The following is a 16,568-nucleotide window of genomic DNA, read 5'->3' on the forward strand; positions in this document are numbered from 1 at the left end:
ATTACTAGGATCTCAGTTTTGTCTGAGTTGAGCTGGAGGAAATTATTTGACATCCAATTTTTGACTTCACAGAGGCAGTCGGTAAGTGAACTCAGCATGCCAGGGTCTGTGGATCTGACCGGCAAGTACATCTGTGTGTCATCAGCGTAAATATGAAAAGAAACACCATGTCTCTGAATAATGTGTCCAAGGGGAAGCAGATACAAGGAAAATAAAATGGGTCCTTAGACCGACCCCTGAGGCACACCATATTTAACTGGACAGAATGAAGAGACTTAGTTGTTCACAGACACACAGAACTTCCTATTTGACAGGTAGGATGAAAACCATTCTAAAGCGGTACCAGAGATCCCCACCCAATGGGAACAAAACTCTTACTTAAAGACATCTTAGGAATATACATATATTCTGTTCCTCATGTCTGGCCTGGTGACAAATATATATACATACATAATTAAAAAGAAAAGAAAAACACAAAAACAAAAAGGAATATACATAACTAAAGCAAAAAGGGCCTTAAGATACATGGCTTGTCATAAATGTATTTAATCTTGCAGCTTCACAGCGTGCACGCCTGAGCAGAGACCAGTCCTGCCAATCAGTCTCGCTGGCTATGTCCGCTTTGTTCCCACACAGAAAAACACAGAAATAAATAAGTTTGGGAAAACATGGAAAATGCAAAGGGAAGGTAACACATAAACACATGAATAAAACATGTCTACATTAATAAATAAAATGGAAGATTTAATGAAAAGGTAAATAAATGAATGGGGGATTATTACATACATGAGTCAGTTTGATTTTGGCAGTTTCGGTCTTCCATAAATACACCCCACCTAAACAGGACATGTCAAAGAGGTGATTGATATTTGGTTAAAAAAAATGTCTATATACTGTCTCAAGAAATATACACAGAAAAAAACGTATTATTGTATAATTGCAGTATAATTGATATTAACAGGAGTTAACTTTACTCCATTCATTGAAACAGAAAAGTTAGGATTATAGTATTTGACAGCCTTCATGATGGTTACGTAGTGACATCTGATGTAATGATGGACTGACACAGTGATTTGCTGAAGTGCATGTAAGCACCTCTTTGACATTACATTTACATCACATTTACTCATTTGGCAGATGCTTTTATCCAAAGCAACTTACATTTAAGGAACAACATACAAGCATCAACAGAGCATCAAATACAGATCTACAACTGACAATACATACTAGTAAGAGCAACAATAAATACTAGTGAGAGCTAATAGCACGTATCACATGAGACTGTGCACTGACCGGAAACTTCTGTCTCATTACACAAGGACGATATTTCCTCCTCTTTGACTCTTTGACTGCACACTAGGGTTTCCAGCCTTGCAGTACAGTGATGTCAGTGTAGCTCACTGTATAACACGCTTCAGCTTAGCTAGACTGGGAATATGAAGTAATGTCTTTCAGGGCCATCTATCCTCACTTAGCCTGAATCTGCCACTTGCATAACGTTTCTAGATTCGGAAAAAAACTGCGACAGGACCAATGGGGCTTCTGAAAGGTAAGTATGACTTTTTTTGGACTTGTAAAGAAGTTCTAATGTTCAAACATATGAGATAAGTTCCTGACAAATGAAACTTAAGTGTCTGGCTAGCTTGAAACAAAGTGTTAGTAGAAAATACTTTTATGTCAGTAAATCATTACTGACAAAAAAAGCAAATTATGAGCTTTATGTAACATTATGAGTGGACTTAAGTTCTTTGGTTATAAAAAAAGGACTGGTTTTGATTAAAGCCATTACAGTAACCTAGTGGTCAAATTTGAAACACCAGACTGAACTAAAACAGAATGTGGCTGACAATAATGCATTACTTTGTGTGGGGAAATTTCTCAATGGCCCAATCTCCAAAACTGACAAAAATTCCTACGCACTGACATTTTAAGGCACTTGGAGTTTCCTCCCCACCCACGTATGCAGCTGCGTGTTGATGGAAGACACTTGTTCCATTGAACTACTGGCATATCACAAGCATTTCACTCTCAAGCTGCTAAAGGCTGGTGAGGCCTCCTCTTCATTAGATGCACTTATTGAGCTTACTTTTTAATTGTGTGAAAATGTCAGTTAGAGGCCACCATATTTGAAAGTGTTTTTGTTGCTTAAAATTGCTTATTAAAAGGGGGAGGGTAGTGCAACATGCCATAAAATCCATTTTTTCTCTCAAAACATGCTTTCATTGAATTGAATAAAATGAACAGCTGAATATTTATGCTGTGGAATTACTTAAATTTTAATTGTTGTTTGTAATGTACATCAATAATAACATTGTAAAAAGACAGTTACGTACACCTGTAATAAGACACAGGCATGATTTTCTTGTTTAGTTTTCTTGAATCATTTTCACTCAATGTTAATGTTTTCATTTTGTCTTCACTAACATCATATTACTTCATATTACACTCATCTTTTTGAGGCGTTGTGAAAGTCCATGAAGCGGTTCCGCTCTTGGGTAATGCACATTTGGAGCACCTCACAATGCCTTTGCGTCCTGGCATTTTGCACCCGCCCATCTCACTTCTTTGCAAGGCCCTGTGATGTCTGGATCAGGTGGCACAAAGCTGTAGCGATGATTTTTCTTGTGCTCCAGGACAACAGCTGGAGGAGGTCTCCCCTTTCTTTTGTTCAACACTTTGCTCTCCATGCACAAACAGGAGGCCACTTGGATCTTGAAGTCCAACAGAGACAGGTGGGCGCTATCTGGAGATTGGCAGTCTCTTCGGTACACCAGCCATCAGTGGTACCACTTCTTGGACCTGATGTTGGTGCGTTAGAGGCCTATCCTTTTTCCCCAAGGTCAACTAGCCCCATGCTCATATTGTACACTGTGTCAATGTTGACCACTTTTTTCTGTCCCACCAAAGGTGCTCATCAGGGTTACCGGACGTTTGTCAAACCACTTGATGGCCCACAGGTTCACCCCATCATGAGTGGCTGTCTTCTGCTGGTATGTCCCCTTTCCTTTGGCCTTCATGGCTTTGTCATCAAGGAGTGCCAAACCTGCGAGCTGGTTCTTTCGCACTGTGCCAACACAATAGATCTTTTTCTTCTCACGGAGAATCTGTTGACACAGCAGAACTAGAACAGCTGGTTTGCGGCGCAGGAACCAATGTCAGGGTATCCAGGTTGTGGTTTAAACGAGCCAGAGTACATATTGAAATTGTAAAAAATGCTACGCTGGTCAGCTAAGATGGACCGGTGTCATAGAAATGGAGCTGCTCGATGTCGCAGAGACCGAGCTGACCCGCGTCGAAGAGATGGTGCTGCCCTGCGATCCAGAAACTCAGCCGGTGAGCGCCGACCAGCTATACTGCTACTTAGCTGTCCAGTAACCTTTCTGTCTAGCCCTTCAGAGACTTTGTTGCCCGGTTCCTTAGAGGCTAATCTAGCCACCTTCACCAAGATTTGGCTCAGTCTCAGCTGATCAGCCCTTCAGAGACTTTGTTACTCAATTCCCCAGAATGTTACTATTTGGTGGTGGTGATGGGGTAGTGGATAGACAAATTCTTTTGAAGTGACAGACCCAGGTTCAAATCCCCACTGTAACACATCCACCAATGTATAAGCAAGACACTCAACCCCTAGTTGCTCCAGGGGGGTACTATGACGGTTCTGGAGTGGTTGGTGTTTGTCTGTGATGTGTCCTGTTTTACTTAGTAGTTTGTCTGCCCCTAGTGTCTTTGTCTTGTTTTATTTCCTGTGTATGTGTTTCACTGATTGTCTAGTGGTTTCACCTCTTCGTGATTAGGTTTACTCCCACTGGTGTATCTAGCTGGTCTGACCCTCTCACTTGTTGCATGTTCATTGTTCTTCATTGTTGATGACTGTGGTCAGATTTTCATCTTCATCTCATGTTTCTGGATTGTACCCCTTGTTTCCCTTTCGGTCATTTGTTTCTGGACTACGAACCCCACTTCACCTGAAGTCCCATCTTTTGTTCCAAACATTTATAATTTACCTGCTCCACTCCCGTGTCTGCATTTGGGCCCCAAATCCCTGTTTCCCATATCTGGGCTAGACAGACTGAAACATGAATGAATTTTCATATCTATCTATGCAACTTTCATATCAGGGTTATACAAAGCCTTAAATAATTACAGAACTTTAGCAATGTAGGGCGGACTGAGCTCAGTTGGTGGGGCGCTCGCCCCATGTACAAGGCTGTCCTTTTCGCAGGGGTCTGGGTTCAAGGCCAGTCTGTGGCCCTTTGCTGCATGTCATGCTCTTTCTCTCACTCCTTCATTTCCCGTCTATCTCAACTGTCCTATTTGAAAAAACATATCTCTAAAAAAAAAACACCTAAGAAATGTATACCAGGCTGATACACAAAGCTAATGCAGTTTTTGTAGACGAACACAAGGATTGATGTTTTTCTCTGTCCTTTCTAAGGCAAACGTTTACAGTACGTGACCTCTTGTTCCCGCCTGAGAAAATATTTTCCATTACTTTAAATGAGAGACACAGTCCAAGCAGCACGTGCATCGCCTTTCACAGGCACAGAGCATTTACCAAACCGTGTCTATCTGCTGTGTACTCTGTTTGCTCTGTCGCTTATACTGTTACGCCTAATTTAGGGAAATGGAAATGTTTTTTATGACCACTCTTCAGCATTTCTCTTCTTACAAATGCATTATGATTATATTATGTGTTCGCGTTGCTTAGCAACTCCAAATGAATGGGCAATAGCTGAACAATGTTGGAATGTTTAATTTTATACTTAAGGGGAACGACCTGATAGTGCAGTGCGGAGAGATATTTTAACTGGTCTCCTGAAAGATCCATCTTTCAAAGAGTCATTTAGTCGAGACAAATGGAATACCACAGAAAGGTGGTCACATTTTCCACAGTCAGTCATATTCCTCAGTCACGGCTATAACTCAAAGCAGAGGAGTGAAAAGGAGGCCTATATTTGGGAGGATTCTGATATCCAACACTGAACAAGAGACTGATGAGGTTTTAGGATTAAGAAATAAAGGTCTCTAAATTATTTTTAATAAAATAGCAGGATTAGTACAAGAAAGGGTTTCTCTTGCTTGTGTGTCTTTTCTTTTTTTAATGTGTGTGACATAATCTGTGAGTTTCTTGAGAAATGCTTTTAATTTCCTAAAAAGGGAACATTGTTGTTTAATCATTAACCACAAACAGCAATCATTCATAGCTAGATACAGATGCACATTTATCATCTTTTGGTGAACACCTCAGGGCAAATTGTTTTCAGGAGTGAGCGTCTGTGTGTATGTGTGAAAGAAAGAATGCAAGAGAGTGAAAGAAAATGATGGTGCATTGAATCACCTGCTTTAAACCACACAGTTATACCCTTATTTTTTGCAACTATAATTATTAAAAACTCCTAACCCAACAAATGCAGTATTTATTCTTATTCTTCCCACATGGTAATATTTGCTCTTTCTAATAAATTTGATGACACAAATATAACTACATAAATATCTATCTGCAGTGTTCTTTGGGTGCTTGGGAAAGCAGGCTCAGTAGATCTGGGAAAGCAGATCACCATGTACTTACTCCAAACATTCCTGCAGCAAGAACTCTGTCCAACCTAAATCAAACAGTGGCTGTACGTGAAGAGCTAGGACTGAATTTGATCCAGTAGTCACCTTACCTATTACTGTATGTAAAAGGATATTCCCATCTCTGTGAATACCTGGCTCTGTAGCACTACAATTATGGTCCTGCTTTGTAGAGAATAAGATTTGTCTTCTTGTTAAACTTCATTTGTAACTTGCATGATTTACACATCAGCCGCAAAAGTAATCGCGTTGATTCAGTAAATGCAGAGATTAAGATTCTTATTTAAAGCTGCAGAAAAAAAAAAGAATGGATCAAACGTGACAAGTGTGGAAGAACCCACAATCCTCTCCCCTGAATCTACAATTTCCCTTTCTACATACCGTTTCGTTCAGCATTATGTTTTGGCTGACTCTCACCAAAAGCTCTAAAAACCCACTGTAAACTACCTGCAAACAGTTGATGGACAAAGTTAAAACAGAGCTAAAAGAGAGTGAATATTGGACTTAAAGGTCCAGTGTGTAGTACTTCTGAGAATCTACTGACAACATAAGATGCATAACTATGTTACATTATGAAGCATTACGTTTTTATTACCTTAGAATGAGCTGTTTGTGTCTACATACACCGGCGGTCGCCTTTACATGGACGTCGCCATGTGTCGCCGACATGTTTCTACAGTAGCCCAAAACGACAAACTGCTCTTCTTCATGTAGAATTCAGGCAGTGTAGACACTCATCACTACGTTGAATACGTACATTCGAAGAAAAAGAAGTAAAAATATACAGCAGGGATCGGCACATATGTTTTGCATCAGTGCAATTAGTTTTATTCATTAGATGGTGGGTGAGAACATGAGACATAATACTCAAAACAGCTGTCATAGTGTTCGGTTAGCTCAGCTGATAAAGTGCAAGACTGTTGCCTAGAAGGTTGTGAGTTTGATCCCATGTCAGTGTGTGTGCTCTAGCGTTTGATCTGCTTCCATCAACCTGCGGACACTTTTTCATTCCCCCAGTATCTGCAGGCAGAGGACATTTAGGGGAATCACGTTTTCTGATGCCTCTTTCAGAGGTGTTTCAAGCAGGCTACAGACTCTTTTTAATGTCATTCAGAATTTTTCAAAGTAAAATTCGAAATAAAGCATTGCTTTAAATAAACGTTCTTGCACTTTTATTTTGCAGGCAAAACCACTGAAGACAAAGTGATTATGTGAGTAACAGTTGCTGTCATGACTGAGATGTATTTCAGCACCGCAACCACAGTATTTATTTATTTTCATTTTTTGCTGGTATCAAAGTATAATGAACTGTGGTTGCAGAAACAGTGATGATGTTACACACGCTTGGCTTACATTTATCATGTTATCTGTCAGTGGCCCAGAAGACACAGACACAGATTAAGTTTGTGTCAGTCCACAATTCAGATTTGGTGACGCTCAATAATTATGTATTTAGATCATTTTTTATTTTAAAGAGTTTTATAGTTTTTGAAATTCTCACTGACACTCTAGTAGTTCCAGCTACATTTTTGAGGATAGGTAAATGTGCTGTTGTAATTGTCTAATCCACAGAATCAAAGTAAGTGTGCACAGTATGTGTGAGGGATGTTTCTAAACTTCAGTAGCCTTTCACATTAGGGGAAAAAACTCAAGTTGCATGTAGCATGGCAAAATCGTTTCGATGAGGGTTAGCATTTACTATAAGCAAAAGTTAAGACAAGCAGCTGGGTTTTCATGTAATTAACAGTTTCCCAAATTAATCAGAGTTTGTGCGTATGTCCACATTTTGACGCTTAGCCAGTGGTGAAAGTGCTGAGCAAGGAAGGGAACATTAAGGTTTCTGTGTTTCCTCCAGGAGCTCACAGACATGAGGCTCAGGTGAAAACTGTAAATTGCTCCTGGTTGTGAATATTTGACTTTCGGGTCGTATGTCTCTGAGCCCCACAATAACAGCCTGGCAGCTATTAAACCTGTTGAAAACAGAGCTGTGGGTGAAATCACTGACTGAAAATTTTTTTTTTGCCGTTTTAAGTCCAAAATCCGCCTATTTTGTTGCTCCGAGTCTCGGAGTCTCTCTGAGCCCGCCTGCTCTCGACATTTCTGCAGAGAGGAAACATGCCGCTTGAGAACACACGGTGTTTTACCATTTTGTGGCCGATCCGTTGGAGATACATAGACATGCATGGTACCAAATGAAAAGTCTGGTCTATCTGGTCGGATCGATTTTTATCAATATTTCAATGTTTTGACATTTAGAACTTGGTTGTATGGTCAGAAAAAGTGTTTTAAAGATATCTACCAATAACAGTCAACATTTTAACAGTAAATATTGCCAAAATATGGATATTCGCCTGGTATATTTTGAAAATGTTGTATTATAACTGTTGGAAGATATTCAGTTGCATTATAAGCTTCATTATGATGGTTTTGATGGTTTATTGCATTAAAATATAGCTTTTTTTTACCAGGCGAGGATGAAAATATCATATTTTTTCTTTATTGCATCTCCATTTTGTCTGTAATGGTAAAATAAATATATTAATATACAATGGATTTAATTTCCTTAGCTTCTGACTTTTCAAAGGAGACCAGAATTATGCATCTAGGCCAAATGTTTGAGGAGTTCTGGGTATGTTATTTTAGGTGTCTTTCCTGGGAAAAGGTGCTTGTGCCCAACAGGTACCTTCTGCTCAGCACATGCTGGATTAGCAGAATACAGTCCAACTCTAATCTATAACACCCACGCCTCTGACCTTGAATCTTATGAATTACCACAAGTCATAAACACGGACATTATTCATGAGGTACCACCATGTCGGCTTGTTGACACAGGCCTCTTAGTTCAAATGTCTCCGGGGGACTGTGTGTGGAACGTGTCTTTGGGTAGCATGGGAACAACCGAGTTCAGCCTGGGAAAGGAAGCAGGCTGTCCACTGCAGTTGCTCAATCCAATTAGCTCTGAGCTGCACAGATAAGAAACTGGACCAGATCACACAGAGGCTTTTTGTGACCAGTTGTGCATCTGTTAGTTCGTTGGTAAATGGTTTGAGGCATCTTCAGCACAGGTTCTAATCCAGGCTTTTACCAGGGATCCACAAGGAAGAAAATACTGCCATAAACAGAACCTAAAAGCTGGGGTATGTGCTTACAGACCATCTTCTCTTTGCTAATCAGTTGGTTCTTTTAAGATTTGTAACCTGCTTTACATGAGATATTTTTTAAACAGTGTACAGTGACGGATGCTTCTGTTGCATTAAGGTAAATAATATGAACAAGATTGAATCCAGTTATTTTATGCATTTTTATCATTCTTTCATTTTCCATATGGACCTGAGAATTAACAGTATTTACAGTATAGTAGTTTCTTAAAAGAACAGTCATTACGTGTGCTTATTTAACAAACCAAAAAAAGAAATAAAAACCTTCCTGTATTCCCTGGTAACATCTGTTTTCAGTGTCTGCCTCCCACGACATAACTTCATTAATTTGTGGAAATGTCCAGGAAGCAGATGGTCATCATGTCTGTTTCATGCAGAGCTTATTGCTTTTTCTTTGCAAACGGTGAAGCTGGATGTGAGTTGAACATGTTATCTTGCTTGGAAAGTAATAGATCTTGGTAAATGTTAGGGTAGGTTTTTAATTTAATAAGTGGCAGATCCAGCACCGGTAAGTAAGCATTTTCTCTCGCTCAAGTTATGTATCACCAAATAAGATAAAAATGAGGTACAAAAGTCATGCATTGCCTTGGTTATGCATTTAATTAATAAACTACTGTCTTGCACATTATAACTAACTATGGGGGAGGAAGCGGAGAAAATTGATTTTCCAGTTGGAGCAAGTGTGCCTGTGCGCCTGCACATGACACATATCACAAATTGAGATAACAAACATTTCAAAAATAACAACAAGAACTCATTCAGCCACAGCTCCGTTTATCTTATCCTCATTACCTTTGCATGTAAAAAGGTTGATCAGGTAATGTTCATTTTTATTGCATAAACTAGTTCTAAAAGGCTGACACACACAAGTGTCAAAAATCCTTTCCTGTGTATGAAGGTCATGCAATATTTTGACAGCTTAATTACAGGATTATGATAAGTAATTACTGTATTTGAATAAGATGATTTTTGTTTTCTCTTAAATAGATGCGGTTGACAGCATACTTACTGGCACTTGTCTGGACAGGTAAGCCAGGATTTCAATATATCCAGGTACTTAGCTTGGTGGCAGTCGTTCCACACCAAAAAAGAGAAATCATCAGGTAGGGTTAGAATTAAAATGCTCATTATCTGAGGTAAGCTCTAAAGCAAGAGTCCTACTAAAGGTTAAAAACGATGTGATGCACCATCCAAACCAAACATTATTGATGGTTTGTCAGGCTCTGTCCACACTAAGGCAGCAAAATTTGCTTTACAAAAATGCTCTCCATAGTTAGACTCTGGAAATGCTGGTCTTGGTTTTAGTGTGAAAGGGGAAAACTGAGCTTCTGGATGATGAAAGATTGCTCACACACATGCAAATTTTGTCATACAACTTCTTGACGATGAAACGATGATCAGTGTCTCAGTACGGCAATGCAGGAGTTACTGTTTGCCTGGGGAACTGGTAGGATTTATCACTGTTACACGCACATTCAATAGTCTGACAGCAGGAACAGAAAAATACAGCAAAATAAACTGTGAGTTTACAACACAGTACAGGTGAACACAGAGAGCAGGACGGAGTATTAACCAGCTGAAACTCAGCAGAGTAACAGGGCTGTGATACACACTTTTCCATAGCCTGCTGACTGAAAGACAAGAAAGAAAAAGAGAAGAAGCCGTTTTCCAGCTATTTCAGTGTGGAAAAAAAATCTTTACTAACTAATTTAGCCACACAGTATGGACATAAGTCTGTAAGGGATCTTCCATTAGGTCGCAGCAACTCTGCAGCCTGGTAAAAACAACAAATATAAAACAAGATTACAGCGAGAAAGGGCTGTGGTGAAACCATTATCATCTACATTACTGTGTAGAACATGATGCTTTTCTATTGATTCTCAATACATATTAAAGACCGAGATAGCGTTTAAGCTGATTTTTTAAGGATGTCTGTGTCTGTCATGTTAGTTGATTAGCTTGAGTTGTACGGACTCGGACTGTTACTCTCATTTACTTCTACTACTCTACTTTGCTGTACTTTGAAGTGTTTGTTTTCTACAGGAATGGCTGCAAAATTTGTTCCACCATGTGACCAGTACATGTTTGATAGCAATGTTGACAACTGCCTGTCAGACTTCAACAAGAGCATGGAGACAAGTGGCTTTCAGGACAGGTGCCCATGGCCTGCTGTGAAACAGTAAGTTTTATTTTAAATGCATTTCTGTCATCATTTTGCAAACGTAGGGTTCGTAAATTACTGACATAAATGAATTTGTATTAGACACAAATTAATTGTGTTTGAGTGGACAAGTGGTCTACAGTGATCTACAGCACTTTCTGATCCTTTGTTTCCTGAACTTTACTGTGTTTTCAGATTAAGCACAGCTACTGTTTTAATGTGTCAGATAGAAATTAAATCAACAGTAAGTTTTTAATGTTTGAGCCTTGGCATGTATGTGTTGCAGAAAGCCATCCCTGAGCATGCTTTGTGTAGCCCACTGAGTGAAAACACAGGAAGGCTGGATACAGTGGCACATTACGCACTTTTTATGGCCTTTTCAGTAAAGAAATATCACCTTTAGTCATGGGAAAGTCAGATATTTTCCCTGTTTCCTGGCTACATTTGGTGCCGGTCAAAGTTTCAGCTAGTTACTCAACTTTTAATGAAAAAGTGCTAGACGGTTGCTGCCGGGCTCACATTTCCAGACAGCAGTTGTTTGTGGAGACTTTAGCTCTTGCCGTGCTACCCACACTAGACTTTAATTATGGCGGTAATAATCCATATTTTACCGTTAACATGGTTTGCTGAGCTCCCTTAAAGCTCAAATAGCGTGTTAGGGTGGAGTGTCCATCATCACAAGGAGCCCAGCTTGTTGATCAGGCTTCCAGCTGTCAGGCTCAATTGAATCTTAGTGGATGTTTTCCACACTAAAATCTTGTAGTGACATGCGTGATTTATGTTGGTTTAGTGAGGCTATGGTCGCTTCTCCACCCAGATTGCAGCTGACTCCTCCCACCCCGGTCACAAACTGTTTCAGACTCTCTCCTCTGGCAGGAGGCTGCGGTCCATCAGGACCAAAACCTCTCGCCACAAAAACAGCTTCTTCCCGTCTGCAGCTAGCCTCATCAACAAGGCCCGGGTCCCCCACTGACACGCCCCCCTTTCAAATAATACAAATTTCTCTGCATGTGTAAATACTGTTTCATCTCATTTCATTTCATGCACAAACCTGGCATTTTGCCCATATTTGTTGTTAATTATTGTTATTTTATATTTTGTCAATTCTATATTTAAGTACACTATATGCTCTCCCGTTGCAATACGTCTGCACAACACAAACCCGGAATAATGCACATGTAAATATCTGCAAATTCTCTGCAAATAGCTGTATTATTTTTTTTTATTCTTTTAATATTCTTATACAACTTGTATCTGTTTATTCTTTATGTATATATTTCAAGATTTATTTATGTCAACTGTATGTTTGTCTACGTGTAGCACCTTATCACCAAAGCAAATTTTTATACGTGTAAAATACTTCCTGGCAATAAGGCTCCTTCTGATTCAGAGGACGTGGCACATGAAAAATTGACAGTGAAATGTAAGCTGCCACCTAAACACAGTGAGTGAAGCTTGGCGTCTCCAAAGCCAAATGTTTTCTGCTCACTTTGCATTATCTCAAAATACTGAGTTTAGATATTAAAGTTTCCGCTTTAAAGGACTGTGCCAGCCTTTTTCTTTTTTTTTCTTCAAATCATAATGGTGATCATAATTTGTGACCACTTTCCAACCACTTGTGACCACTTTTTTAACCTAGGGCATTCCCGTCATAGAGATGTTTTCATTACAAAATTAGAACTGAACTGAAGAAGTCTCGTATAAGAGACGAAACGTCTTTGAGTATCTTTAGGCAAGTTGTCAGTTGTCCTTGATTTGAACCTTCCTTGGGTGACTATGACCTGAATGACTGAGAACCTTCACAGACTTTACAAAATCAGCCTTCACTTTAAAGTTGAATTCTTTTGGCTGGCTCAGGTTCAGTCATCTCATCCATCAGGATTTTTTTTAGCTCTGTTTATAGTGACAAATAATTCCATAGCAGACGCTATTTCAGACTGCTGGAAAACTGGAAGACTTCTGAAAAGCGTGTTGTTTTACTGACATTTGGTAACCTGGAGCTGTCATGTCACCCATCTTAGCTTTGGCATGACTGCATATTTAAAAGTTTTTTAAGATGGCGATGTTGATGTTTGTAAGTTGTTTCTTTCATTTTGATGTTTAATGTTTGTTTTCATGTTTGCCTAATTTTTTGTATGGTAAAAATGCGTAACATAAAACTAACAAACCTTGGATTAGACCTCAAGGTGCGGCAGGAACCACTGCTGGGACTATTTATCTACCATTAGGGCATTGTCTTCCATTAAGTTCCATATGAAATTAAAGTTTACATGCAGAAAATTACATTTTAATTTTTGGTACTACAACACAATGACCATGCATGCTGTTAGCTGTAAGTGCATATTAATGTGAAAAGCTTTTCCTGCTTCACCATGTAACTGTAATACAATAACTGAAACATATAATTGTATATTTACATAATAATTTCAAACTTGACTTGAACTATGCTCAGTCAAGTGAAATCAGATTCTCAGACTACAGATTTTATCAGTCCCAACTCTCAAGACTGCTGAGACATGTTAACTTCATCTGCCTTACTCTCTTCCTCTGCAGCATCTACAACAAAGTGAAGATTTGCGTGGACAACTGGGCAAATGTGTCTTGGTGTAAGAGTCACAGATTTCTGGCAGACAAGGTCTTCTTGAAAGTCCATCACAAGTACTTTCCGCTCTGTGGACAGGTCCACGACCCCCCACTCACCACTCTAATTCTGTTAATAGCACCTGTTATCATTGCCACGCTCTTCCTGCCGCTTCTGTGTGTCAATCTCACCACCTGGCAAACGGAGATTCCCAGCACTTTGGGGCTCTGATGTGCGGAGCTGACAGAGGAGAATAACTATAGATATATAGATTTCAGCCTGAGACTTATTCTCCCATTCTGACAGTGGCTCAGACTAACTTTGTTTGCCACCTCTGGCACAGAGAGATTGAGAATTGTGGACAGTGTGCGGCAAAACAAATTAAATTATTTCGAAAATCATTTAAAAAACTGGTATTTGAATCCAGCCACCAGGATTTGCTAACTTTTTCACACCAGATTACACAAACAAAGATTTAAATCAAATAAGTGAAATATTAAAATAAACAATGGCTTACATGGTAAGCAGCAACGATTACAACCCCTGAAAAGCAATGCCTTTTAGGATATTTGCCTCTGTTGAAGAAGATTAATGCGTGAAACAGATACTGCAGATAAATAGTTAGTTTGGTAGGAAAAAAGATTCTTATTCAGTTAGGAACAATAGCTAATCCAGGGGGTTAATTTCTATGTTTACTTATGGTCTGACTCATAGACAAGCGTTTGAAGTGATGAACGTAAAACTTAAGTTTATTTGGAAAGCTTTAGGAGGCTCAAGGAGTTTGTGCCGATATAATCTTCCTGATATCTCAAAAACAGAGGTGGCGAGTGCAAACTTGGCATGACCCATAGTCAGAACAGCCAAAATTATGAAAATAAATACCACAATTTATAGATACATGTACACAAAAATAGAGCACATATACCATTCCACTATCAAAATCTGTTAAAAGCAAAAAGTACAGATATTACATTTAGGAATATGCTAATCAGTGTCCAATTATGAGCAATGTTTTCCACAATCTTTTCATTTTCATACTCAAACATTATTATACATATTTCATGATATCAGTGGTGCGTCAAGTTATTTATAACGCATAAACTTCCCATTTGTTGTGGTTATTTTCTTCTTCTCAAAAGTCAAATGTTCTGTTCAATTCAATTCTGTGTCATGAGGTTCCAAAATACTGTATATCCTATGTATATCCTGTACGTACAGAAATGTGTACTTGACCGTCTACATACTACATTTGCTGTGAATGTCTGAACTTTCTGGAACCCCACTCATCTGACACATATAGTAAGAAGAGGAAAACAAAATCATAATGATTTACTGCACTGTTTCACACCAAGGTAATTCCAGCAGTCTATGTGACAATCTGTATTGTATTTAAACTGGGGTAGGCGACGTTGGAGAAACTACCAACCCCTCCCTTCAAGCCTCCCTCCAAAGCCACTCCCCCCAAACACATTTTCATGCTCACTGGGTGGACCCTTAGGCCAGTTAGGCATGTAGGTAGGTAGACAGGCATGTAGGCCAGCCAATCATTTCATTCCATTCTGACCGAATTAAATGATTGGATGTGCTTATTAAGGGCTGTGGCAGCCACAGATAAAGGATTTTTTTTGTTGTTGTTGCATCATTTGATTAATTGATGTCAGGATGTAAAGACAATTTCAACCAATATAACAGAAAATGCTTCTTAAATAAATTGCCTAGGCCAGTTTTACATTTTGTAAGCTGACAAAAAAGAATGATTCTGTTTGTATTTGAAACACATAATAAATATTTATTTCAGACAGAAAAATAATGTTTTTCACTCTTTACAGCAATAACAAGATGGACCTGCTCTTCAAGAATCCACATGACTGTGAAGTGTCAGTGTTATGAATGCAAACACACTGCATGTCATACTTTGTCATCATCATTCATACATCAAACGATTGTTGTGTAGACCTCATGAAGACCAGCTGTGTGTCATCAAAACACTGTAAAGCTGCATTAAGCAATGTTTTCAATTTCAACTTTGAATCCAATGACTGCCTATAATGTGAAATTGGTGCTAGTGCTCAATCTCACTGAGAATCAACACCCCAATCTGTAGATCTGTGCTGTGCTGAGTGCACTCTACCTGCCCAGCATGGCAGAGATATAAGTCGACAGGAGGACACTGAGGAGAGCTGAGCACAGAGCCATCCAAAGAGGAGTACACCATTTTTCTCAAGAACTATTGGACCACACCAAAGAAAACGCAATGGAAAACGCAGGAATCTCTGTTTCTGCTGGACGTGTAATAAGGCTGTTCATTGCTAACACACTTGACTGGGCTTGTTACTGTGAGTTTATTGTAAACATTGCTTTCTGTGCTCTAGTGCTTAATACAACTTTAACAGCGTTTTAAAATAAATATTGTTTTTTGGAAAAAAATGTCTTTAAATGAATGTGATAGTCGTAGAAGTCATAGATGTTCCTGAATGAACATACCTGCCACAACACTGAAATGAAACCTTGTATGTTAAAGACTGTTTCACTGAATAAAAAATTACTATGCACAAAGTATTAGTATTTAATTTACAGCATAGGATATCAACAAAATGTGACAATGAAGAGCTAAATTAGGAAGCTAATCTTGCTAAGGGACTAATCTTTTGGTATGCAGTGGAGTTAAAGAAAAGTTAATGGCATTCCTGTAGTATCCATAAGATACTGTCCTCTATAACTGCTGCTCTTGAGAGAATATCACGTGAACAACCTTCCTTATAATAGTTGATCTAGTTTCACACATATCTGATTTATAGTAATATAATAGTCAAACCTAATACACTATTCCATTTGCTAGAACTCCAAGATCGCCAGATATCTTTACTCAGACCAGTGATGCTGAGAATAACATAGCAAAGTCTTAGATTTGGGTGGGTGGTCTGGCCTGCTACCATGGTGGTAAAGGGCGACGAAATGAGGTGAACTCAGAGCATTGACATGGCAGAACGTTTTGGGGGTCAAAAAAAATATTTTTATAACTATTTTGCATGTTTCGACATTTGGTGCCCAGACAGGACAGTGGCAACACCGCACCTTTTATTATCTTATATAATAC

At 39.0% G+C, this 16,568-nt stretch overlaps 1 protein-coding gene and 1 long non-coding RNA gene across 2 annotated transcripts in view; one reads left to right on the top strand and one right to left on the bottom strand.

Moving 5' to 3' along the window:
* Positions 1–3,858, bottom strand: part of LOC123974041 (insulin-like growth factor-binding protein 2) — a 21,706-nt gene extending 17,848 nt beyond the window's left edge. The window contains exons 1-3 of the mRNA XM_046054459.1: positions 3,826–3,858; positions 2,925–3,104; positions 2,562–2,711 (exon numbers count right to left, since the gene is read on the bottom strand). Of these exons, the coding sequence (XP_045910415.1) occupies positions 2,562–2,711; positions 2,925–3,104; positions 3,826–3,858 (363 nt within the window). The remainder of the gene's footprint in view (positions 1–2,561; positions 2,712–2,924; positions 3,105–3,825) is intronic.
* Positions 3,859–10,771: 6,913 nt separating this feature from the next.
* LOC123974298 lies at positions 10,772–16,027 on the top strand. The gene is made up of 2 exons (XR_006825813.1): positions 10,772–10,908; positions 15,301–16,027. It is a non-coding gene; the product is annotated as an uncharacterized LOC123974298 (long non-coding RNA).
* Positions 16,028–16,568: the final 541 nt, after the last annotated feature.

Source organism: Micropterus dolomieu, linkage group LG07 (assembly GCF_021292245.1).
Source record: "Micropterus dolomieu isolate WLL.071019.BEF.003 ecotype Adirondacks linkage group LG07, ASM2129224v1, whole genome shotgun sequence".
Classification (NCBI taxonomy): domain Eukaryota; kingdom Metazoa; phylum Chordata; class Actinopteri; order Centrarchiformes; family Centrarchidae; genus Micropterus; species Micropterus dolomieu.